The 23,330-nt window shown below is 48.6% G+C and overlaps 8 protein-coding genes across 8 annotated transcripts; 3 read left to right on the top strand and 5 right to left on the bottom strand.

The window, feature by feature from the left end:
• Positions 1-1,914: 1,914 nt before the first annotated feature.
• Positions 1,915-3,868, top strand: EV420DRAFT_1642816 (uncharacterized protein; the record flags this gene model as incomplete). Its single annotated transcript, XM_060477414.1, has 9 exons — positions 1,915-2,095; positions 2,148-2,171; positions 2,228-2,317; positions 2,371-2,425; positions 2,477-2,803; positions 2,852-3,268; positions 3,320-3,378; positions 3,434-3,492; positions 3,548-3,868. The coding sequence occupies 9 exons, from the start codon at positions 1,915-1,917 to the stop codon at positions 3,866-3,868; spliced, it is 1,533 nt and encodes a 510-aa protein (XP_060330739.1).
• Positions 3,869-3,993: 125 nt separating this feature from the next.
• Positions 3,994-6,870, bottom strand: EV420DRAFT_1542428 (FYVE zinc finger-domain-containing protein). Its single transcript, XM_060473158.1, has 7 exons — positions 6,660-6,870; positions 5,315-6,608; positions 5,199-5,262; positions 4,844-5,149; positions 4,655-4,783; positions 4,407-4,599; positions 3,994-4,355 (listed from the first exon to the last, which is right to left on the bottom strand). Exons 1-7 carry the CDS (start codon positions 6,708-6,710, stop codon positions 4,077-4,079), a joined length of 2,316 nt encoding a protein of 771 aa, XP_060330738.1. The 5' UTR covers positions 6,711-6,870; the 3' UTR covers positions 3,994-4,076.
• Positions 6,871-7,236: 366 nt separating this feature from the next.
• EV420DRAFT_356687 (uncharacterized protein) lies at positions 7,237-8,593 on the bottom strand. Its single transcript, XM_060481834.1, has 4 exons — positions 8,251-8,593; positions 7,910-8,197; positions 7,685-7,858; positions 7,237-7,634 (listed from the first exon to the last, which is right to left on the bottom strand). Exons 1-4 carry the CDS (start codon positions 8,271-8,273, stop codon positions 7,322-7,324), a joined length of 798 nt encoding a protein of 265 aa, XP_060330737.1. The 5' UTR covers positions 8,274-8,593; the 3' UTR covers positions 7,237-7,321.
• EV420DRAFT_356537 (uncharacterized protein) lies at positions 8,485-10,010 on the bottom strand. The gene is made up of 4 exons (XM_060481832.1): positions 9,519-10,010; positions 9,179-9,466; positions 8,966-9,127; positions 8,485-8,913 (listed from the first exon to the last, which is right to left on the bottom strand). Exons 1-4 carry the CDS (start codon positions 9,869-9,871, stop codon positions 8,697-8,699), a joined length of 1,020 nt encoding a protein of 339 aa, XP_060330736.1. The 5' UTR covers positions 9,872-10,010; the 3' UTR covers positions 8,485-8,696.
• A 2,645-nt stretch (positions 10,011-12,655) lies between these two features.
• EV420DRAFT_1642811 (uncharacterized protein) lies at positions 12,656-14,049 on the top strand (the record flags this gene model as incomplete). The annotated part of the gene is made up of 8 exons (XM_060477413.1): positions 12,656-12,716; positions 12,776-12,818; positions 12,879-13,083; positions 13,131-13,233; positions 13,286-13,439; positions 13,495-13,612; positions 13,668-13,742; positions 13,807-14,049. The coding sequence occupies 8 exons, from the start codon at positions 12,656-12,658 to the stop codon at positions 14,047-14,049; spliced, it is 1,002 nt and encodes a 333-aa protein (XP_060330735.1).
• Positions 14,050-14,207: 158 nt separating this feature from the next.
• Positions 14,208-17,270, bottom strand: EV420DRAFT_1680463 (uncharacterized protein; the record flags this gene model as incomplete). The annotated part of the gene is made up of 7 exons (XM_060479210.1): positions 14,208-15,428; positions 15,545-16,240; positions 16,372-16,404; positions 16,496-16,645; positions 16,739-16,933; positions 17,080-17,162; positions 17,240-17,270. The coding sequence occupies 7 exons, from the start codon at positions 17,268-17,270 to the stop codon at positions 14,499-14,501; spliced, it is 2,118 nt and encodes a 705-aa protein (XP_060330734.1). The 3' UTR covers positions 14,208-14,498.
• Positions 17,271-19,832: 2,562 nt separating this feature from the next.
• EV420DRAFT_356824 (uncharacterized protein) lies at positions 19,833-21,124 on the top strand. Its single transcript, XM_060481835.1, has one exon. It carries the CDS (start codon positions 20,137-20,139, stop codon positions 20,968-20,970), a length of 834 nt encoding a protein of 277 aa, XP_060330733.1. The 5' UTR covers positions 19,833-20,136; the 3' UTR covers positions 20,971-21,124.
• A 403-nt stretch (positions 21,125-21,527) lies between these two features.
• EV420DRAFT_1270252 (2-nitropropane dioxygenase) lies at positions 21,528-23,016 on the bottom strand (the record flags this gene model as incomplete). The annotated part of the gene is made up of 9 exons (XM_060467559.1): positions 21,528-21,600; positions 21,653-21,707; positions 21,764-21,870; positions 21,920-22,093; positions 22,154-22,362; positions 22,420-22,438; positions 22,493-22,784; positions 22,841-22,891; positions 22,947-23,016. The coding sequence occupies 9 exons, from the start codon at positions 23,014-23,016 to the stop codon at positions 21,528-21,530; spliced, it is 1,050 nt and encodes a 349-aa protein (XP_060330732.1).
• Positions 23,017-23,330: the final 314 nt, after the last annotated feature.

The following is a 23,330-nucleotide window of genomic DNA, read 5'->3' as shown; positions in this document are numbered from 1 at the left end:
CCTGAAAAAAAATAGTCACCATGTGAATTCATATTGTGATGAAGGAACCCGGACCGGGATGGGGATTTTCCTCCTTTTCCAGTCCTCAAGACCTCAAATTCAAACTCCAGCTGGTTAAGGCCTGGCAGGCCGTGAATCTATACAGGAAAATTCGTCAAGATCAATTGACTCTCGGCTTATCCACTTCCACACCTATAAATCCACCGGAGGATGAATGCAACGTGTGCTATACTTAGTGCTCTCTCTGACCCACAAAAGCCTCCGGAAGCGTTAATATCGTGGACAAGCCGTCAATGTACCCGTCAGCTGTAAATTCTTGAGTCTAATGCTCCGACATGCGACTCGAATACCGTCTTACTTAAAGGCCTTTTCACCCCCGGCCTCAGCGCACCGTTGAATCGCTTAATATGTTCTGTAATCTTTACTTGGTTCTTGCTTTCCGAGTCTGTGGGTAGGCCGCTTTTCATATTGCATTTCCTTAATCGGGGTTCCCTCCTAAAATCCCCTCTTTATCACCGCCCTGAGAGTCTATTCTTCTTTCTGGCAAGCGTTACGGTTACCGGTCCAAGACGTGGAATCTTTAGCACTTATCAAGCTATCACTTCGCTGACGGTCATGGCATTGACCGACTAGGTTGGCCGGCTATAGCTTTAACCCTCTTTCTACGACGCCTTGTCCCCCACTGAGTAAGGCAGTTACCTAAATCCTTATCATCCGGTAGTAATAACACTTAACCGTTGCGATGGCTAAACCATGTTGTTTCGTAAGAGTCTAATTAGAAGTTCTTATCCATCGCTTGCCACTTACTGATCCTGCCTCGTCCAGATGGTTCATTATCTTTATTACCACACCTTTTGGGTCCGTGCAAACACCACTATACCAGCGCTAGTCCGGTTAGCCAAAGTCTTATGTATATGCCTTAGGTCACTCAGACATTTTTCATCATGGCCTACCTCACCTCTAAGTTAAGCAATGCCTCTACTGACTGCGATTTTTATCCACTTACCATATCGTCGTTTCGGTCTTGGAGACTTTTCATTGCATTACCCTTCGTTAGGCTCGAATTTGCATCTTTTGCCGACTTGCGGACACTCTCAACTTGGAAACACCATGCGAACATCGCTGCTTTCAAGTTCTACGTCTGATTGTTCAGCAGATGTGGTCCGTCCACAGATGCCATGTTTTTGGGCAAAGTTTGTCTAGTTGAACTTGACCTGCGGATACTTTTCCTGATCCGAATTCAAGTCCTGCAGTGCAGAGCAGGCTAACCGCTAGAAGCAGGAGATGCTACTTGGACTAGGATTTGCGAGATAGTCATATGCAAAGCGTCACGCCCAAATACCAGGTAGTAGCCTTCGATTTTCCTTCGCGTCGGATACTTGCGGAACCGATGTTTCTTAGCTCCTTCCTGAACTTTTGACACCCCATTATCAGCAATAGATTTCTGAACAGAATTTGTCTCCACTCCATCACTTCAATGTTTCTGTTATTGCTCGCTTCATATTTTACTCCCAGCAGAATTACATTCGATCTAACGTCCTATCAGTCTCCACTAGGCAGGTTCTCAAATCTTTCACACTAGCCTAATATTATTGGAATCACCGCTTGGGAATCGCGAGGCTCAAGATGACGCAATGAGCAAAGGGTTCAGTGACGTTTAATGCCAGTTAGAAGGGCTATTCCTCGTATCCTTCCTTCATCTTAGGGTACTTGTTTTCGACAGTGTTCGCTTTTCAGAGTTGACGCGATCGTCGCGAAGGGTCATGCGGTCCGAACATTACCGAAAGGTCATAGGATTAGGAGATCCGAAAACGTTGGGTGAAAGGAGGAAACTTGTTCCGCCATGTGACGACCATATAAACCCCACGTCCAACGTACCCTTGTTTCCCTTTCCGCCGTGGCCTGAACCCTACCATGCTCGCTGTGCAGGCCCACTCCACCGCCAGGTTCACTGCGGCCACATTCCGGGTAGCTTTCGTTTGCTCGGCCAGGAAATATAGCACCACCACCAGTAGTACGCCAAAGGGCAAGGTTTGGGATTCAGTTGACGACGCCGTCAAGGACGTAAAGTCAGGAGATGTTCTGTTGTGCGGAGGTGCGTTTTTCCGTTCTCTGAGGTTAGCCCTATCTGACAAACGCGATCACAGGGTTCGGTGCTGCTGGCATCCCAGGTATTTGTCGTCCGCACTCCCTGTCGCCAATGCTGATTGAAGATTTGGTATTGTAGATACTCTTCTGGGTGCCCTGGCGAAGCGAAAGGATGTTACGAACCTTACAGGTATCTCAAATAACGCCGGCTTCGGAGATTCTGGCCTAGGTATGCGATTCGTCGGACTTCATCGCTAGACGCAACGCTCATCAGTGTACGAGGGAAACTTCTCAACACGGAGCAACTGGGAAGGATCGTCGCATCATATCCAGGAGGGTATGTACATTTCTGTGCTTAATTTGAGGTTCTGTTCTCAGGCTCTCTCAGGAATAAGAAATTCGAGGCCCTTTATCTCAAGGGCTCAATATCACTCGAACTCGTACCGCAGGGAACACTCGCAGAAAGGCTCCGCGCGCACGCGGCCGGGATTCCTGCATTCTTTACTCCCACAGGCGCGTCAACGGCAGTTGAACAAGGTGCTATAGCCGTCCGATACAAACCCGGTGGCATATCGGCAGGCATTGAAATACCCGGTATCAAAAAGGAGAGCCGAGAAATTGGAGGCAGACGATATATCCTTGAGCCTTCTATTGCAGGCGATGTCGCATTCGTTAGGGCATGGAAAGTTGACGAGGTTGGGAACTGCGTCTTCAGGTTAGCCTTCTGCTCTTTTGTCGGGACACTAGTCTGATGTGTATGTAGATATGCTTCTCAGAACTTCAGCACGGTCATGGCGAAAAACGCGAAACTTACTATTGTCGAAGCGGAAAACATCGTCCCCATCGGTTCCATCTCCCCAAATGCGATTCATCTTCCCGGTGTTTATGTCGACAGAATAGTGAAGGCAACGGCGCCCAAGACGATTGAAATCGTCACCCTCGCTACATCTGGAGTGGATGAATCTACTCTATCTCCCGAGAAAGCCGCCGCCCAAGCCCAGCGACGGTACATCGCCAGCAGAGCTGCAAAGGAAATCAAAGATGGCTTCCACGTCAATCTTGGTATCGGCATGCCCACACTTGTCCCGGAATATTTAGAAAAGGGCGTCCGTGTCTGGCTGCAGAGTGAGAACGGCATTCTTGGAATGGGACCTTACCCCACGAAGGAACAACTCGACGCGTAAGTGCTGGCGTGAAAATACTAGTGTCTTCTGACCTCACATGTGTACAGGGACCTGATTAATGCCGGCAAAGAGACTGTTACACTCGTTCCAGGAGCTTCAGTATTTGGTATGGAATTCACAAACGCACGCTATGGCACATCATCATCTTATCAATCTTTTAGACTCTAGCGAATCTTTCGCTATGATCCGCGGAGGCCACATTGACATTGCCATTCTCGGTGTACGTATGACTTTCGTTCATCCATTATTAGCCCAGAAATTCATGACGCATATAGGCCATGGAAGTCTCGCAAGCTGGAGATATCGCCAACTTTATGATCCCCGGAAAGATGGTCAAAGGTATCGGAGGAGCAATGGACCTAGTCTCTAACCCCGACAAGACCAAGGTTCTTGTCACCATGGAACACACCGCTAGAGATGGACGTCCCAAGATTCTCAAAGAGTGCTCGTTGCCGTTGACCGGAGCCAGGACCGTCAGCCAGATTATTACAGAGCTGGCTGTGTTCAACGTTGACCGTGCAAACGGTGGCCTCGAGCTCATCGATCTCGCAAAGGGAGTGACGCTTAGAGGAAGTGAAGGCCAAGACGGGATGTGACTTCAAAGTGGCGAGTCAAATAGGAACATGGTGATTATTTACCACCATATGCATAGAATGCCAATGCACTGTAATTTACCCCAATACCAAATTTCAATCTTGGACTCTTGATGAGGATCACGAATTCCGTTGGTTGATAACTTAGCATTCGAAAGCAGACATAAATTTCTTCCAGAGATCTCCATCAGGGCTCGGGCTTTGGTTCCCGTCAGCTGCGTTTCTTCCCCTTCCCCTTCACTGCGCCATTCTCCGCATTCGCTAATATCCGCTCGATCTCCGCGCGAATCTCACCGAGACTTATTCTCAGCGCTTTCGCGTCCTCAAACTTCCGATGCGCGTTGGCCTCCTCCACGAATGACTCTAAGAGAGCTTCTTGCTCCAGTAAAGGTTGAAGCGCATGGGCAACCTCCGAATCAGGATCAATGATTGGGGCTTCCTCCACTGTACTTGCAGACTTCTTGTGTTTAGGTTTCGCCTTTGGTAGTGACTTAAGCACCCATGAGCCAGAGATCAGACAAATACTAATATCCGAGCTTACTTGAAGTGGGAACATATGCTTCTGTAGGAATATGTTCGCCCGTGTTGTGACAGCCATCTGAACACGATCTTGAGAGCTTCCCGGGGTACAAGGAAGCTTCCGTATTCGTTTCGCAACAGCATCATACTGCGCAAAGATATCGAGTAAACGTTTGCGTGCTGCGGTGGCCTCCTTCGTCGGATGCTCATCTTGACTACGAAGAAAATTCCATGAACAGACTCAAACTCCCGAGACACGAAGCAACGTACTTGAGGCTAACAATGAGTTCTTGAAACTGAGGCAAGCAGTCTTCGAGCTCCTTCTCAAGTTCTAGAAGGACTTGGTACAGTTTCGCAAACGTTGGAACGGCACTCATTTCCTGCTGATACTGCTGTCGTCTGTTCGTAGAGGTCCCTTTAGTACAGCTGTGTCACCGAAGGAATTTGCGATACACTTACAGCAATATAGGCCGGCAATCCTGGCATATCCTAACGCCCTTCAAGAATTTCTCCGAGTCGTCCTCCGGTTCTTCGACTGGCCGTTTTCCTGCACCTCCAGGACCGCTTATGCTCCCCACTCGCCTCTTCTTAACGCCGTAGTCCACACCTTCGCCGACCTCTTCAATTTTCCGAGACTTTGGGTCAACAACGAATAATGTTGAACACTGGACAGGTCGCTGTGGATGCCTCACAGGCAGAGAACATATAATCTTACCACAGAGTCGACAGTGGTGTTTCCGATTTGTGAGGGGATGGAAGGATGCACTAAATACTTGTGAGGGGAAGATAAAGAGGGGAAAACTGTTTACTGCACCGGCATAGAGGGCATTTGCTAACGGCAGCGTCATCTTCCCATGGTGTTATTCGCTGTTCAGCCGCTAATGGCAATCAGTATCGGTGGTATCTCCATTGCGAAAGTAGGTCTCATACCTCGTACATCATGTTGGCCTCCTCCAGATGACAATACACCCTTCCACAGTCCGGTGGCATCTGATAAACTCATCCGTTTCAAATCGCCAAATTCCAGGTCAAATAACGATGACGCCCGACGATTCCCTCCCGGTCGAAGATGTTTCTCATCACCAGCAACAGAACGGCCTCCCACTGGGAAGTGAAGCGCGATCAACTTCTCGAGCCTTCTTTCCAATTTGGTGCGTTCCATCCGTTTCTGCATGCCTGATTCCTCCACGCCATCTCGTGAGATTTTTCGGAGGGCAAGAAATTCATCTGTTCGGGGTCGGTAAACACCTCTCGGTTGGAAACCTGGTCGGTATGGGGCGTCTGATCGTATTATGGGTGTCGCGGGGGGAGGTGTGGACGTGGATGATCTAGAAGGTGTAGGACGAACTGATCCAGAGGAAGGGGGTCTAGGAGCGGGTGAAACGGATGGAGATGGATGTAGAGAGATCGTTCGTGTTGGTGGCGTAACTGCTTGAGGTGAAGGGGATAATGATGGTGATGCATGAGATGGTACAAATGTGCTTCCGCTTCCATTAATGGTGCCGTTAGTAATAGTCGTCAATTTGGTATCTGAAGTTGGCTTGTTGTCCTTGGGCAGAGGTAAGGGTGCTGGTGAGGGTGTTATCCGGCTCGAAGAGTCTGGGGAGAGGAGAGGACTGGACCGGCTTGCAGAATATGCATTATCTGTCGGAGGCATACTGTGCCGAAGATTACTGGGTACGGCGGCGGTGGCGGAACCCGTGCGAGAATGTTGAGGACCCAGAAGAGAAGGTGTCTTGAGTGTCCGGGATGTTCTGGGGACATAGCGAAACGTGGAAGCTTTGCGTACATTGTTAGCGCGCGGCAAAGGCTGGCTGACTTGCGATGGACTACCGGAAGATGATGCGGTAGGTGATGAAGGGGCCGTTGGAGGTGTCTCATGGTGATCTAAATGGTGTTCGTGTGTCGTCGTCGTCGGCTCGACCATCAATGGCACCGCCCCGTTTTCTTTTGGCGGCTCCGGAGGTTCACTGGTATTCGGAGAGTCGGGCGGACTTGGAAGGCCATTAATCGTCTCAGGCGCAGTAGGTTCCAGCACAACAATTGGCTCCGTTGACGGCGTCTGTGCCTTTAAGGCGAACGTTGCCACGGAATCCTTCTCCCACGAATCGTAATTCAACTGTGCTGGTGGGCCAATGATGCTCGTCGGCCTGGATAATGACGGTGGAGGTGAAGCATTGGGCGTGAGCCGCGAGTTCGAGACATTGCGCGAGTGCCTTTTCGACTTGAATAGCTGTGAGTAGTCCTCTGAAACATCAAAAATCTAGCAACGTACCCTGTAAGCCTGATACGGGACGTTTGGTGGTGGACTCTCTGGATCCTGCATGTTGGTGAAGAGCGGCAGTAGCTTCGTTAAATGATCACGTCCCGTAACCAGTTATAAAGGTATTTGGGAAGGATACAGCGTCGCTGTAGTTGGGCCAGATAGAACCTCGACAGCGCCGGAGGCTGAGCACTGCTGCTGCTGCTGAGCAACGTGATAGTTGATGTCAGAATATCTATCACTGCACCACGGTGTCTGATCCCGAAAAGGAAACTCCAAAAAAGGTCGCACCCATGATCGCCAAGCCGCCTCCTTTCCATTATTAGTATTCCCGAACCAATCTTCCCTTGGTCGAAAGCCGTGGGAGGGGGAGGCCAATAAAAGGCATAAGCGCTGCATAAAACAATCATGACTACTCGTTTCGATCGTCTGCCCAAAAATTCTCTGCAGTCATCTAATGAGTTCCACTCAGAGTCGTTTTGAAACAGTAGACCTGAATTGAGGGCGATGATACTCAAGGAAGGGCGAGATAGGAATAGAGTAGTACCTACCATCAATGGAGAGAAGAACTACTTAAGTGCAGTAAACACTCATATACATAATATTTCACTTCCTGAGTGAACTGGTATTTACAGGGACCAGGGTATTATATAGAGCCACCGATCTTTCCCCCATCATATCTTCCCAGCGCGAAGGTAGTATTCATCCAGTTTCAAGGATGGTGGGCGAACAGCTGGTCTTTGGTAGGTCCTACCCTGCGTGTATGCAGGCAAAGGCTGTCGAACAGGTTGAGAAATCGGTGGACCCTTCCTATCGAACTGCTTCCAAAAAGCACGGGATGGTGCAGAGTTCTTCAACTTTCGGTTCCTCCGTCGCCATAGTACGATGAACACGGTAGTGGAGACCATGGACAAAAGCGCAACTGAGCCGATGACGATGCCTACGATTACATCTGTAGGTATAGCTTTCTTTGTCGGTTGGGCGGTTCTGTAGGCAATGATTCATCATAATAAATTAATATAGCAGACAATACGCACCCCAGAACTGACGGAATAGGGCTGGGAGTGATAGGGCTGAGCGTAGTACTAGAATACGTCGACTTGGATGGTGTTGGCGTTGATACTACCGGTATTGATTCAGAACTTGGCGTAGTCATTCTGGGTTTGCTTCCCACTGAAAACGGCTCGCTTTGAGTAAATTGGTTATGAGGCCTGAGATAGTTCATGAAAAAGGGTGCAAGGCGCAATATATCAGAAACATACTCAGTCCCAGAAATCCAAGCGATCAGGATACAATCCTTGTCAGATGTACTTGTATAATTGAACGTCATAACGGCGGTTAGGTCTGCTGTGAAATTGTCCACAACTCGAGTCGTCGTTGCTACCATCAACGATTCGTCGGAGTGGATCAGGAATGCACCAAGAATGAAGTCGAGAGGATCGTCCTGCGTCCAGCGTAAAGATATCGGTGTGTATTGGAAGGCTACCGGAGCGTCATTCAGCGTAATATTCAAGGAAAACACTAGCGGAATGAGCGCTATAAAGGTACACCTAGCGACATTTAGAACCGCATGCAGACGAACCAAAAAATCGAAATAACTCACAGCCGGAAGAGTGGGAAGGACATGGGAGTCGATAACTAGGTTGACCTTGAATGGCTTCACTTTTTGACTTCCAGACGGATGTCAAAGTTGATCGGACTGTTCATCGTCGGTACGACGGTAGTAAACGTGGCATAGTTCCATTGTCCGTTATTAGACTGCGTACAATCACTCCAAAATCACTCTAAGAATCTGATCGGTGAAGTCCACGTGGAGATCATGTATCAAAGATTGTAGAAACGTTAGGAGGAGAGTAACTCGAGGCAGACCTGTAAGATGGTGGAGGCAGAGCCTCGTATCCAGCCTCCATGCGTCTGATCTGATCATCCCACCGCAACGCCGCGATCTCCTCTCGCATCCTCGCATTCTCCGCCTCTAAACGGGCCGACGTTTCCAATACAGACTCTTGAGCTTCGACAGTATCGCGTCCCTGATGGAAACCCACATTACTAGATCTCAGTGTAAATGGAGTCAGAGTTGGCGCTGGGTTGCCCTGAGGATGAAGCAATGATGTGGCTGCCTCTAGGTCTCCGCCTCCGAATAAAGACATATATAGCCGTGGAAACCATGCACCCAAGGACAAGCACTGAGCCAAGGACGCCTCCCACAATCGCGCCCGCGCGTGATACGTGTTCAGGAGGAACATTAGATGTTATCGACTCGGAGCTAACAATTGTTCGTCATGAGATAGTAAATTAATAGGGCAAACAACACACACCCTACCACTGACGGAAAAGGACTGGGTGTGGTAGGATTGGGAGTAGTACTAGAATTCGACTTGAATGTTGGTTCTGCCGGTATTGATTCGAAGCTTGACGTAGCCGTTCTGGGTTTGCTTCCCACTGAAAACGGCTCGCTTTGAGTAAATTGGTTATGAGGCCTGAGATAGTTCATGAAAAAGGGTGCAAGGTGAAATATATCAGAAACATACTCAGTCCCCGGAATCCAAGCGATCAGGATACAGTCCTTGTCAGATGTACTTGTATAATTGAAGGTCATAAAGGCGGTTAGGTCCGCTATGAAATTATTCACAGCCTGAGTCGTCGTTGCTACCATCAACGATTCGTCGGTGTGGATCAAGAATGCACCAAGAATGAAGTCGGGAGGATCGTCCTGCATCCTGTGCAAGACTACTGGCGTGCTTTTGAAGGCCACCGGAGCTCCGTCCAGCGTGATATCTAGGGTCAACACTAATGGAATGAGCACCAGTAAGGTACACCTGGCGACATTTAGAACTGCAAGCGGACAACCCGAAAATCGAGTCAACTCACAGTTGGAAGAATGGAGAGTTCATAGGAGTCGATAGATGGGGAAATTTTGAACGGGCTTCACGTTGTTGACTGCCAGATGAATGACAATGTTGATCGGAGCTGTACGAGATGTTCGCCGTCATTACTGACGGTAGTAAACATGGCCAAGTGCCATTTTCCGTTGCTAGACTATGTATGACCACTCGAGTCTGATCGGTAAAGTACACTTGGAGATCATACATCCAAAGATATAGCGTTGGAAGAGGAGATATTTCAGGCCGACCTGTATGATGGTGGATGCGAATTCCAGTAAATATCCTCCATGTGCCTGATTCGCTTCTCCAACGCCATGATTTCCTCCTGCACCCTCGCATCCTCTCCCTGTAGATAGGCTTTCGATGGGGATTCGGGGTCGTATGTCTGAGGGAACCTCATACTACTAGAGTTGAGTGGGAAAGGAGTTAGAGTAGAAGGCACTGGACGACGCAAGGACGCGCCCGTCAACATCGTACTCTTTCGTCGCCGAATGACGATGTATATACACGCAGAAATCATGCATCCAAGTGCGAGCAAGCCTAGAGCTCCGCCCACAATCACGCCCGTATGTGATACGGGTTGAGGTGGAACATTCAACGTTACCGTCGAGGCGGGAATGCTTCTGTGAAAAATATGTTACAGGGCTTATGGGAGGAATGTATTAATCACTGCAGTACGTACCCAGATACTGATGAAGTGGTGCTAAATGGAACATTCGACATTACGGTCGAGGCGGGAATGCTTCTGTAAAAACATGTTACAGGGCTGATGGGAGGAAAGCACTAATCATTGCAGCACGTACCCAGATACTGATGAAGCGGTGCCAGATTCAATTCTAGCAACCGACGGCTTGGATGTTGTCGGCGTAGATGTAAGCTTTACGGGATTTACTGCGAACGGCTCGCTTTCAGCAAAACGATAACCGGGCCTGCAAACTCTCATGAAAAAGGGGAATGATCGGTCTGACATATCATAAACATACTTGACCTCAGGAAGCCAAGCAAAAAGGACAAAATCCTTAAAGTCTCCAGACAGACTTGAATGGTCGAAGGTCATAAACACAGTCCGGTTTGTCGTAAAGTTCATGATGCTCTGAGTCGTCTTGTTCATCATCTCCAATCTTCCCATGCAACTTGAGAATGCACCAAGAAGGAAATAAAAAGGGTCACCGTCCTCCCTGCACAAAGTTATCGGTGTACTTTGGAGTTGTACCGGAGCGCTCTCTAGTGTGATATGTAGGGACGACGCCAATGGAATGATCGCTGCGAGTATGCATCTGAGTGCATTCAGAGAACATTAAACATGCAGTAGAAACATAGCTCACATATTCAAGATTAAATATGACATGACTGGGGACAGAGTGAGGAAAGCACTGGGCGGTATCAAACCCCGAGAAGTCGTCGACTAGGCTCACGTTTTTGACCATTGCGAAGGAATCAAAACTACGGGAGTCATTATGAATACGTCGATCGTGTATCAATCAAGAAATTCGGAGACCGTAGTATGTTCCGTTGATGATGTGAGTATAGTTCATGCGAATCAAGAATTCGCGTCCGAAGCTCTGGGAGAGAACAAGCCATAAGAGACCATCTGATCAATCTCGGTATCCAGGCTTGATCTAGAAAAAGACAAGGAGTTTTAGAAGCCATGGTTTCAATCAACCTTCTCCGTCTCGGTACGGGAAACAGAACCCATCGAAAGCAACTCCGTCTTTGGATCAATTCGTGTGAGAGAGGAAGTAGGATAAGCACCAAGCTGAAATGAAAAGATGGCAACTTATCTGATATAGCCATTTAGAGTTTGGAATGCTTACAATCTTCGCTTGGCATCACCATAAGTGAGGTCTCAACTCCCTTCGTGAGGTTATAAAAGAGACAAGGAAAAAAATGCGAGGAGTGAGATCAGCAATCCCATGAGGCTGTGTTGTTGCTGGTCGTCGTCCAAGTAAACCGAATACTAAAATCAGGTGAAAAAGCAATGCATAGTCCACTGTTCTATTCCGCTGTTGAGTGATAGCAGTTGTGTAAGCATCGAGTCCGTCTATGCGCGCTATTTGTTGTCGCCATTTGCGAAATTGCGACCTTTGTTGTCGTAGTCGTTACATCGAATATGTTTCAATTTGGGCAGCTATACACATAAAGCATATTTTGAACGAGCGCTTCGAAGCTAGGTGCCAACTCGTCGTTTTCCAGAGGCGCTTTGTACTGTTAGAAATGCGAAAATGAGGATACGAACAGATGTAAAAACTGTCATTCAGTCCATTCAGTCGTTCCGAGAGACCTGTACCGTCTCGACGAGTGTCATGACAGCCTCTTCCATGTATAGTTCCTGGGACTAGTTTCCTGTATTTAAAAGGCTGTCACGCCGCGATAGAGATTGTGCAAGAAAGTTGATGTCAGAGGAAGATGCTGAGAAGATTGTTCGGCAATACCCGAAATCCTTCACCGACGCCGATACTGACCTTGGAAACTCTATTTCAACTCTAAGCACAAGTTCCTCATGTAAGGCACTGATGCATGGCCTCGCTGTCCTTTGAAATCCTAGTCTTGGCACCGTACTCTCCGGAACCGACTCGAACCTAGTACTTTATGAAAACATTGCACCAACCCTTCTCATCGTTCTCTGAGCTTTGTTTGCGTCGAAAAACCTGAGTCTTGTAGCTCTAGCTCACGGGGGACGAAAAGGCGACGGACGTCTACCTATTTCACTCACAGCCATCATCGACAATCATCTCACCGCTGACGTCTCTTTGCCGTACCAATCTTTATATCACAGCCCCGGTAGGAAAACGGTCCGTGTTTGGACTTCATATGTTTCAGCTGGTAACTTCGACCATGCTGGTCCTCCATTTTTGAGGAAATGAACATCGGCGCTGAGAGGCGAATGCCATCTTTGTTAATCGGAAACACTCTATCTGGAAACGACCAGCCAATAAAAGAATTTGGGTTCTCATTCGAATTTTAGTCGAGTTTTGGGTTGCTTAAGTCATGGCAGGAGCATCAGCGCCTCTTGATACACTAATACCCTGGTTCCATCCTCTCCGCGCTTTCTCCGAACCACCTTACTCATATATATTTCTTTTGTCAGGCTCAACCTCCTGTCGGCGCTTTCTAGAGATGTCGATGTCTCCCGCTCCTCTTGAAGCGTTTTTTATCGCCCTTCAAGTTGAGATACTTCTCTATGGTCAATAGCAGTCTCATCTCTGTTATGTCCTTCGCAACTGACCAATTTTTATTCCACAGGAATGTATACATGTTTATTTGTGAGCTCTCTCTATATCTTAGTGTGAGTTCCGCCCATGAAAAAGGTGACACTGAACTAACGGACACTGTTTCGTTGTGGCAGATGCAAAAGGAAGAAGACAAGGGTGGTGAATATCATGATAGCCTTGAACATTATCATGTGGAGCTTGGCAACATCGCACCTGGCGGTTAGCTTCAATCAAAACTACCAGGCGATCTTCCGGGACCATGGTATAGAAGATCCAACCAAGTTCGAGAATGATTCCTCTCCTTGGATCTGCACGGAGCTGTCTCTAGAAAACATGAATGTGTGTGATGTCTAGCTTTTCTTTTGCAAACGCTTATATTTTATCAGTTTGTTCTCGGAGACAGTGTTGTGATTTGGAGGGCATGGGTCCTGTGGAATCGTAAACGGTGGATTCTCTTCGTGTCTGCAGTATTCCTTTTAGTAACACTGGGTGAGTAATTCAGTTCGCCTGCGGTGTGATACACAAGCTTATGTCTGTATAGGAGCTGGTATCGGAGTAACCTTCGCCTTTGCAACTGCTCCAAAGACAGTCAGCGTCTTCGAGAACCCCAGTTTACATATCTGGGAGCTCTTTTTCATCCTTTCGACCATGGCGACGAATATTTGGGCAACGTCCCTTATTGCTTATCGCGCATGGTTTGTCGTCCCCTCAATTTACGGAATTCATTCCTCACTGACGTCCTCATCAAAGGTCTCACAATAGAACAATCCGCGCCATAACTGGCGAGGCTATTATGGCTCGGTTTCGTCGGCAGCATGGTATTCTTGCGCTTTTGATCGAATCAGGCATCTTTTACTCCTGCACCTGGGTACGCTCTTTTCGCTCTTTTCTCCTTTTGGAGGATCTATCTAATCGAAAGACAGTTGATAGCAATCATCGTTACACTTTGTGGCAACAAGGGTGCATATGTCGTGATATATATGCTCTCCCAGCTAACGGTGAGTTATTACCATGTTTAGATGCCACTAGCTATATGATGCTTATGCCACCTCCTGTTATCAGGCCATCTATCCTACGCTCATTATAACCCTTGTTGGTTTGAGATCGACACTTGATGTAGCCATCGAGACTTTTCATGACACGCAGTTTGGGCAGAGAGGTACAGGAGATTTTCTTCCAGGCACTATGCCCATGAAGACTGAAGTCCAATCCGAGATGACGTTCGCTTCGCATCACGAAGATCTTGAAACAGGCGTTCTGGTGATTGATGCGAAGTCTAATGACCTTATAAATGATAGACCTTGAACTGGTTGAACTGGTAATGAATAGATACAAGAGGATGTAACAATAGAAAGTATTTATTATAGACGTCACTGCAATACCTATACCTTGATTGAAATGCTTATCACCCGCCTGCGTGGAGTCCCCACTCTATTGTCAAAGCAAGGCTAGAATTCTAGGTCAAAATAGAAGTTAAGCACCCGCGACAGCGCGAGAAGCCTGCTCTTAAAGAAGAGATGTCTTGGCCCTCAAGAACAAGCTGGTAGAGGAGCAAAGATCATCCAGAACGTAAGCGCCGAGCCAATGCTTTGAAATCGCGGTGGACGGAACGCTCTTTTTTCGTGTGACATGATCCTGCTTGTCGGATAGATGCTGCATTATTCGTAAAGTCGTCTTGCGACACAAAATAACTTTCCCGGTAAGATGTTTACACTATTATATAAATCCGCGTATCAAAGTCTGTCATATAACCTTCAATCTCTGCCCCAAAAACTCAGAAACCAGCTCGACCTCTGCCTGGCATCGAGTTTACCCTCTTTCCGTCTCAAAATCCGAGGGAGCGGCTTTTCCCTGGTATCCCAGGTAGCAGTAGTGTTCTTTATGGGTATTGGCGGGGTACTTCTCGGGGTTGGTAGACTGGGTAAAACGTGCGATACATGTGTATCAGAGGGCCTGCGCGCATGGGTATGAGCATGATGGACTGGGTGAGGTCTGGCTACGGTAGGAGAACGAGGTATTGAAGGTGCGCTGGGTTTGGGTATAGAATTGGTACTTGTCGGTGATCGTGAAGGTTTCGTGGATCGGGACGTATGCTTTGAAGAGACAGTTTGAGCGCGCTGAGGGACGACGGGTACGGTTGCTCGTGTAGGTCGGTGCCCATGGTCGGACTTTGAGCGTGACTGAGAATAACCATGTTCCGGCTTCGAACATTCTGAACGACGGCGGTCTCGGGAAGTCGAACGGCGAGTATTCTGTTCGGTTCCATCCGACTTGGACACTCTTATGGGACCGCCCCTCGACAGTGGTTGCGAATATCTGACAGGATTCTTCCCTAATGCTGATCCCACCCTTTCTCTCTCTTTCCCTTTCTCTAAAGCCCTTAAAGTCTTCTCTCTCCCCCCCTCAACATACGAAGGCGGTGAATCATCCATCTGGTATCCGCCTTTCACACCATCAAGATCCTCCTCGCTATCTGGTGGTGTTGGGAGCCCACTGCCCTTCATCTTAACACTGCCGCCGGTCACACGGACATCGTGCACCGAACGAATCCACGCCTTGGACCCACCGCCATCGAGAGCCCCGGCTAGGACAAAGTCCAGTATACTAGGCCCGTACGACGACAGTAAAAGATTGAAAGGGAGTATATAGTCGTAGTGCGTGGCGGGTTTGGTAGTAGATATCGGCTGTAGGTAGGGATGACGTCGACGCCGCAGTCCGACAATGATTGATCAGGAAATGCTCGAGATTTTGGACAGTTTTTGATGGAAGATGTCGATGATGGTGGAATAACGTGTATGACATGAGCGCATCTCTCTTCAGTGCCATGTTCTGCCTCTTGCTCAGTCGTCGTCGTGGGCGCTGGGCTTGGGCGTCGCGATAGGAACGACAATCTGGATGTTCGTCTTGGCGCTGTCAGCTGGGTCTTCCTCTTTCCATTCCCTGTCAACAAGAACCCGCCAACCAATGATGTCGTCAGGATTCCCGTCCTCAAGGCTTCCCGCTCGCTTCCCGGTCTGCCGTCGAGGAAGTTGATGACAGCGTGGAAGGATGGTATGGGTAGGACTCCCGCGCTCTCAACCTCGCTCGTATCCTCCGCCATAGTACTCATGGGTACGAAACCAAACATCTCCTCTCGTCCTTCGTAGTCATATTGGCTGTACTGCTTCATCAGTCGTAATGGTGTGCGTGCCGCACGCTGTAGTACGGAGAGAAGGTGTAGGGCACCGCCTTTGCTGTGCTTCTTGTTCGTTCGTAGGATTACTAGAGATACCGACGAGGACCTTTCGCCCACGGGAATCCATTTCGCCGGATTACTTGATGGCACGACCAAAACTGTCCGCGCGAGCAAGGGATTATCGAGAAGGGGATGCACAAGACGTACATCGGGGTCACCGAGTATTACGATGCGCTGCACTGGTGGTGAAGCTGGCAGAGCGCCGGCGTCGACGAGCCACGACGGATGCTGGGGATGGAACATGCAAGACGCCCAAAGACGCTGCGGCAGAATATAAGATCAAGGGGCTGAAGACCACCGGCGTCCGCCGGATGACGCAACGCCAATTTGTGCCGCCCTTTTTTCACGCCACTGACGCCCCATCGAGTTTCCGGTCAAAAGAAAACCCTTACCAAGCTGTTAGCACATCGCTGAATAGTATATCCCTGAAAATATTAGCATTGTATTATTTTCTTTAAGCAGGACGGTCCTCGCACTTGGTCATCAGGTAATGAAACCTCGTTGAAGCTCTAGCACCAGCTCCAGTGGATCCTTAGGCCTTAGGCGCTGTTCGCAGTGAGTCATTGATGATCTTGGCAAAAGCGTTCCCATGAACGTCCAGCCTCTGCCCATCTCCACCTTGAATCCACAACCCTGTCGTAAAAGCTCTCTAGAATGGTGAGAAACCTACAAACATCGCGTTCGTGCCGAAATAGAATCACTGAAGGTCAGATGTTACAATCAAACTATGAATAGAACGAAGGCAAGAATACTACTTACACCCCAACCACGGGAATGCAACGGAAACGCGTCCGGGATTGGCCGAACCTCGGGGCGCACTCGACTCCTCAAGGCGCACCAGAGTAAAGAAAACAGAGCTTGCATTCTCATTGCCACCTCAGCTGCGGGAATAGGAATCGGAATGCCGAAATGAGAACCGGTCAAACTAGCGTTCTGGTCTAGAAACCAGCACGCCTAGAAGACACTTAAACGCAGTGTAAATGGTGTTGTAAACCGACATGAGGCCGACGCTGCATGCCCTTTCGGCCTCTAAGAGAAATCCACTTGTAGTTCCATCATCCACATTACCAGACCACGGTGATCCAAAGGTTCGTTCTCACCTGCGCAGCAGACTTCCTTGATCTCATGTGCTGATGGATACTTGGCGCTAGCACCCTAATCAGATACCGCATCCGGCAATCATCTGCAATACAAACGTAGAACGCGTGGTCCGACGTCGATCTCTATCCTTTGAAGGTAGAAACGTGGAAGTGGATATACCTTTCAGTTTAGCTCGCGCCACCCACGCCATTGGGTGGATACACACATTCCAGCTGTCTCTGAGACAACAAATTCATTCGATCCCATGAATCCACTATGCTTCAATTACTCCGAGTCCAGTTCATTGATCCGTACGATTGTGTGAGTGCCTGATCGCTTTTGGATTGGGCGGTAATTTGAAAAGGACGCGGTTACCGTGTAGACGCAGGTGTTTTCTGATGTACCTATTAGCAAACGTTACCCACACTTAAATTGGAACATATCCGTGCCTCTCTCCAAAAAATGGCGAAAGATCGTGCATTCTTTTGACGTCGCCACACCGCGTTATTTTCGAGTAGGCCGTCGTTCCTCCTTCGTCCACCTTGAGACAGAGAACCTTAGTATTTCAAAAGGACTTCACTTACCGCGTTCTGCAAAGAAACAACTGTCCACCTCGCGCTATACTGTATTCTTCAAGGTTCCCGAGTGCACTTGAACTTGGGGATATTGAAGAATAAAATCAACCCTGCTTGAGCGACGGTAATTCTCTCCCATTGATTGGAAAGTCTTTCACTGTACGCTCCATCAAGGGCCTCGTTACGACTCTGGTACTCCTTCAACTTCCGAACTGCGGCCCAGTTTAACGTTTACCCTTACAGAAGGAAGAGCGCCATCCTTCGTTAAATATATGCCCCTAAAAATAACTTAAGAATCAGATCCCTTACAGCATACATATCTGACCACGTACAACCTGATTACGATTTTCAAACCAAAGGTGCGGCACCGAAGGACATGGGACGCCGCCACACCGTTACCGTGCGCTATTTTTGAATGGCCTCTCTTCCTTTGTCTCGAAACCCCAAGCAATTCGAATGACAGAACATATTAAATGTCTGTTCAACGGTTTTGCCACCTTCTGTCCGCCTCATCAAGATGAGTCGAAAAAGGGGCACGACAGTAGCAGAGATTTCTTACAGTATGAAGTTCATGGTCTGCCTCTATCCTACGAGCGGACACGCCCGGCCAGAACCATTAAACATGTGTTCGGCCTCATGAATATTGCTCGCGGATGACTCGAAAGCTTGAGGGGTCGCCGAACTGGGTGAGAAATAAATGACAAAATCATACATCAATTAGGATCATTCATATGTTATCGATGGCGAGGCTAGCGTTGCGGCGATTTCAGAAAGACAATGCAAGTACAAGCGCCTTTGTGTGGAAATGAAATCAGTATCGGACGGAGAAACTCCTCGTGAGTGAAAAAAAACTATGACCGGGTTATCACCGCTCCCAACGTTTTTGATCATACAAAAGACAGACTCGACGTCAAGAGGCGGCCCGGAAGGCGTATGACTGCTAGCATCCTTTGTTCAGAATCATTCCGGTGATCCGAGATGGATAGATTAACGTAGTGAGGTATCGGCAGTCCGCGAATCTAAACAAGAGGGATTCTTCGCTGCAGATGCAAAGAAAATGTGCAGGCAGCACACAACCAATAGCGCCTCATCTGTAAGGTATTAAGCGCCTGAGCTTGGAGTCTGCGTTATTGCTAGCAGCCTTCAGCATCGATATGATGATAGAAGATATACCACAACGGTTTGGCATGAATGAACATCATAGTCCTCATGACGTAGAACAATGACCTTCGGAAATGAATCAACGGCGCATAAAAGTTGGATCTAAGGGGCCAAGACTCACGTTTGTGGAATGGATGGAAGAAAACGATCGATCGTTCGCCAGCGGAGAACAACATCCGCTCCCAAAAACGATGGTCAATTGACGCAGAAGGTCCACATAAGAGATATCAGCACACCAACAGACAAAGGCGGCCAGGACCTGAGCTTAGCGATGCCGAACAGAGGAAATTCCGGACGTATGAAGATGGACAGGAGTCTAGCGCTTGGAGAGTACTGCTGCGACAATCGTTGTACTGATTACAGTACAATACCGCCAAGCACAGCCTTCACAATCCGTATTGATCTCTTTCGAAAACGGTTAGTCCATCTCACGACTCGGAGGACTTGGGCTGCGACTGCGCAGATTCAAGAATAGGGTGCGGTTAGAGCGACACTGGATCTGGCGGCAATGTCTCTGTGTCCCAAATCTAGAGGCGAAGGGAAGCCGCGCGGAGGTCCTAAATGAAATCAGATTCGGGGAAATGGAGAACAAAAGAAACGCAACATGCATCCTTTCATCCGTTTAGGTAGCCTTAGTTGTCCGTCAGCAAGGAGAACATTGTCGATCATGACGATTTGAATGACCAACGTGCATTCCAAGGCGGCTGTATAATCCCCCGGGAGTTACACAGGGCCTGAGATGGAGAATTACCTGCGACTACAAAGGCTGCTGAGAAGCGACGTCTAGTAACGATTTGATGACTGATACTTTGATGACACTGTCGAAAAGATTGAACAGCCGCTTCCAGACACCAGTCAGGCAACGGCCGTAGAAAACATAGACACCTCGGTCTCGAATCCCCGTGGTCTTGGAGGACAGACAAACGGCGATGTCAGGGGCGACGAATGCTGGAAAAGCTTTGCAATGTTGCATATTATTTAGAACCTTGCATTATTCATCCCTCTACTAGGAAAGCGTCATACGTTGAGAACATCAGTCCTCGTGCACTGAGAGAGCGAAAGGAGCTCACACTATATATGCGGCGCGCGCTCTGCTTTGTCGACGCGACTAGGAAGAACCTTGATGCTGCTGAACGCGACTAGTAGGAAGTGCCAAGAACCTCACGGCGATCATCCGGACCGAGGACCGAGAATTGCTTCAAAGAATTACTTGATACCGTAGTTTTGGATCGTGACATTCGTCGACATGAGGATGATGGCTTGTTCTTTGTTCATCTCGAGCCTTTCTTCTCTGCGCCTAAAAAGACCAGGCAAGCACCATGCCACCATTACCATCCCATCATGTCTCAGGCTCATATCCCTCGCCCCCGGAACGCGTTCATTTTTTTCCGTTCTCACTACCTACGCCTGCACAAGGAGGAAGACAATCAGAACGTTATCTCCTGCGCTGCAGGCGAAGCATGGCATGCTCTGAGTGCCGAAGAGAAGGAGCCGTTTCGTGAGCTTGCCAAGAAGGAGAAGGAGCGTTATGAGGAGGATTATCCAGGGTATAGTTACTCGCCAGGAAAGGGGAATGGTGGGGGATCCGGAGGAGCGAGGAAGAGAAGCGGGAGTACTGGAGAGTCTAGGAGCAGGAGGTCCATCACAAGGAAGTCGTCATCTTCCCAGTCACCGACGCCATCTTTGACGTCATCAGCCTCGTCACTGTCCACCCCGCCACCCCGTACACCGTCACCATCGCGCGCGCCCTCTGTCCCACCGTCTGTGCCATCCTCTCCTGTAGCAGCACCGCGCACCATCATGAGAAGGCCCAGCGGGCGTACGCCCGTCATTCCCTCATCCGTCGCCATGTCCTTGCGCGGTTCGCTATCGAAGCCCAAGCGCGACGTACCAGTGTACAAGTTCCCTCCAATCGCACCGCTCCCACCCTTATCGACTTACGATGCCGCGCACGATGACTGGACTCCTGGGTATGAGACATCGCTCACCATGCCTCTCAATTTTGATTACGACCTGCAAGGGTGCGACATCGCGACATCAATTGACTGGAACTCCCTGGAGTCGCCGTACATGTTTGGGGAGGAATTGGAAGTTCGCTCCACGTCGAAAGACTCTGGAGAGAAGGTCGTGGTGTCGGTGTCATTGAAAGAAAATGACATGGACCTTTCCATGTGAACGTATAAATAGGCCCGCTTCTGATACCGGCCTCTATAAATAGCCCCGACTCGAATTGTATTACTATCATCTAGACTAGACCGACATGTTTTGTTAAGTGTATTCACCTAACGCATCAGATCCTGAATCAATAACGACTATACATCATGGCCTGGAACACAAGTAGGTGGGCGCTGAACGTGCATTGAGTTTAGGAGCACGGGGTATTTATGGATTTGTTGGATACATTTCAAGCTACCTTTGCTCTTTTTTTTCGTCGAAATGATCATCCCAGACCGCCGACACAGTCCGCAAGATGAAAGTATAGTAAGTCTCTATACCACTCTGACCACAAAAATAGCACAATACCTCATTTCTCGAGGGTATATCTCACCGCAATCCACAACGTTTTCTGTTCCTGGCCGTACCGACAGAGGAATGATACATTGATGTCAAACTCGTGAAAAGATGCATGTATCACGTGTATCATTTGTATGATTGTGAAAGATAGAATATAAATCCTCCGTAAGCTTGTCCTATCCCGTTCTATGGTAGAAGATCTGCGTATTTTCGCCTTTTCACAACTTGGTTCTTATACGCCCTGCAGAACGCTCCAGTTGTTCCGCTGCAGTGCGAACGATTTCTTCAACGCTAGTAATACAAGTTTCAGCCAGGGAAGAAAATCTTTAATAAAAGAACATACATATCTTTCGCTGGTTTGATATCATGTATTGAGCCTGCGACTTTTCCCATGACCCCTAGGGATACATCATCAACTTGTGATAACGAAGGAGACACAAAAACGTAAACGTACAACGCGCACTCTCCACCACCTTCTCAGGGTGCTGCTCCAGATCGATTTTGTACGGTATTTTCCCCTGTGCAAGGAGGGCTTCTTGTTCACGTCGACGTGTGGTTTCCCTTGAACAGATCAAAAAAGGAGAGAAAAGGAACAAGTGAACGAACCTACCACTCTGTAACATACTTGGTCCTTCTTACGCACATTGGCCTCCCAGAATAAATGAGTGTCGGACCAATATCATCATATCCTGCGCTCAAAACGAGGTCTTTGTGCATCTGTGGCGCGCCAGCTTCGGTGGATGCGAGGAAGCGTGTACCGACCCAGACGCCGGATGCGCCGTATCTAAGTAAGAATTTAGGTCCGCATACCCTCAAGATAGAATCTTGACTTTGTGAGACGTACACCAATGCCGCAGCCAACCCTCTCCCATCCGCGATGCCGCCTGCTGCGACAACAAGGACCGGATCGCCCTTAAGCGTCTTGGCTTTGCTACATAAATCGACAACGGCTGGAATGAGAATGCTGAATGGAATATCTCCCGTGTGACCGCCCGCCTCTCCACCTTGGGCGCATATCATGTCTACGCCCTGGGTTAATGCTTTCGGGACATGCTATATTGTATCCTGATGAGAAAGGTATAAGCACAAATTAAATGAAAATAAAAAAACCTTTGGGTGGCCGACCATACTAAACTTCTGAGTCAACATCACTTGCATTATGAGCAGGTGAAAAGACACTCACTTCATAACAGGTATGCCCGCCTCATGGAACCGATCCACGACCCACCTTGGCGGGACGCCCACTGCGCACACAAAAAGCCTCGCGCCTTCACTGATAATAACCTCCACAAGCTTAGCCAACTCTCCGTGCGTGTAGTCCTCGTTAGTCTTCCTCGCGTTTCCGCCAACTTGAGGGATAAGAAGATCAACGCCCCACGGTGCTTTGGGGTCGTGAAGATGGGATTTCAGGGTGCGTATAGATGAACGGAGCAGGGATGGTGAGAGGAGCACACCGCCAATGATACCTATGCCGCCTGAGAAAGTTCATTCAATGACAATGAAATACGAAGCAACGAGTGAAGCAAAATACCAGCGTTAGTTACCGCAGCGGCTAGCTCAGGGCCTGCGGCGGTGTCCATACCTGCAGTCAAAGGTACAGTCAGCCCTTAGTCATTATCTATATACATGATACGTACCAGCAAGCATCACCGGATGGCGGATACCAAATAGTTCTGTCAGCGGCGTCGCAAAAGTCGAGTTGGCCATGAGTGGGAAAGGTTGATAGCACAACTACAATCTAGATGGTGTTCCCCTTAGACTTGATATTTATACACTGCGCGCCTGACACTGACATAAGATCTAATTTCCAAGAGGACTTTCGATGTTCCCTAAGTCCGCGGAGATAGTGGAGTTGCGTGAAAGTTCCGTTCTCCTTGCTGGACTGGAAAGTACCAGAGAGTCGTTCAAACAGTTGGGCGAAGCTGAGAGAATCCTCAGCGAGACAAGGAACCAAAATAAATGCTTCGAGCTCCGAGTCGAGTCGCCTAGCGAAGAGCGTAGGTAAGTCGGTGATGAACGGT

The sequence above is a fragment of the Desarmillaria tabescens genome, assembly GCF_030435595.1.
Source record: "Desarmillaria tabescens strain CCBAS 213 chromosome Unknown EV420scaffold_17, whole genome shotgun sequence".
Classification (NCBI taxonomy): domain Eukaryota; kingdom Fungi; phylum Basidiomycota; class Agaricomycetes; order Agaricales; family Physalacriaceae; genus Desarmillaria; species Desarmillaria tabescens.
Note: the sequence above shows the minus strand (reverse complement) of the source record. Positions and strands in the feature narration are given on the sequence as shown.

Excerpts from the sequence above, each read along its gene's own strand:
- EV420DRAFT_1542428 (XM_060473158.1), bottom strand. The coding sequence starts at position 6,710 with ATGCAGGATCCAGAGAGTCCACCACCAAACGTCCCGTATCAGGCTTAC. Across the intron at positions 4,784-4,843 it reads GATTGCCGGCCTATATTGCT|ACGACAGCAGTATCAGCAGG; the intron begins GTAAGTGTATCG and ends CTCTACGAACAG. Across the intron at positions 4,600-4,654 it reads GAACTCATTGTTAGCCTCAA|TCAAGATGAGCATCCGACGA; the intron begins GTACGTTGCTTC and ends TTTTCTTCGTAG.
- EV420DRAFT_356537 (XM_060481832.1), bottom strand. The coding sequence starts at position 9,871 with ATGCGAGGGTGCAGGAGGAAATCATGGCGTTGGAGAAGCGAATCAGGC. Across the intron at positions 9,467-9,518 it reads AACTCTCCATTCTTCCAACT|GTGTACCTTACTGGTGCTCA; the intron begins GTGAGTTGACTC and ends AAATGTCGCCAG. Across the intron at positions 8,914-8,965 it reads CCTTTTCCGTCAGTGGTAGG|CTCCGAGTCGATAACATCTA; the intron begins GTGTGTGTTGTT and ends AACAATTGTTAG.
- EV420DRAFT_356687 (XM_060481834.1), bottom strand. The coding sequence starts at position 8,273 with ATGTCCTTCCCACTCTTCCGGCT. Across the intron at positions 8,198-8,250 it reads TCCTTCCCACTCTTCCGGCT|GTGTACCTTTATAGCGCTCA; the intron begins GTGAGTTATTTC and ends AAATGTCGCTAG. Across the intron at positions 7,859-7,909 it reads GCTTGGATTTCTGGGACTGA|GCCTCATAACCAATTTACTC; the intron begins GTATGTTTCTGA and ends GAACTATCTCAG.
- EV420DRAFT_356824 (XM_060481835.1), top strand. The coding sequence starts at position 20,137 with ATGTCTCAGGCTCATATCCCTCGCCCCCGGAACGCGTTCATTTTTTTC.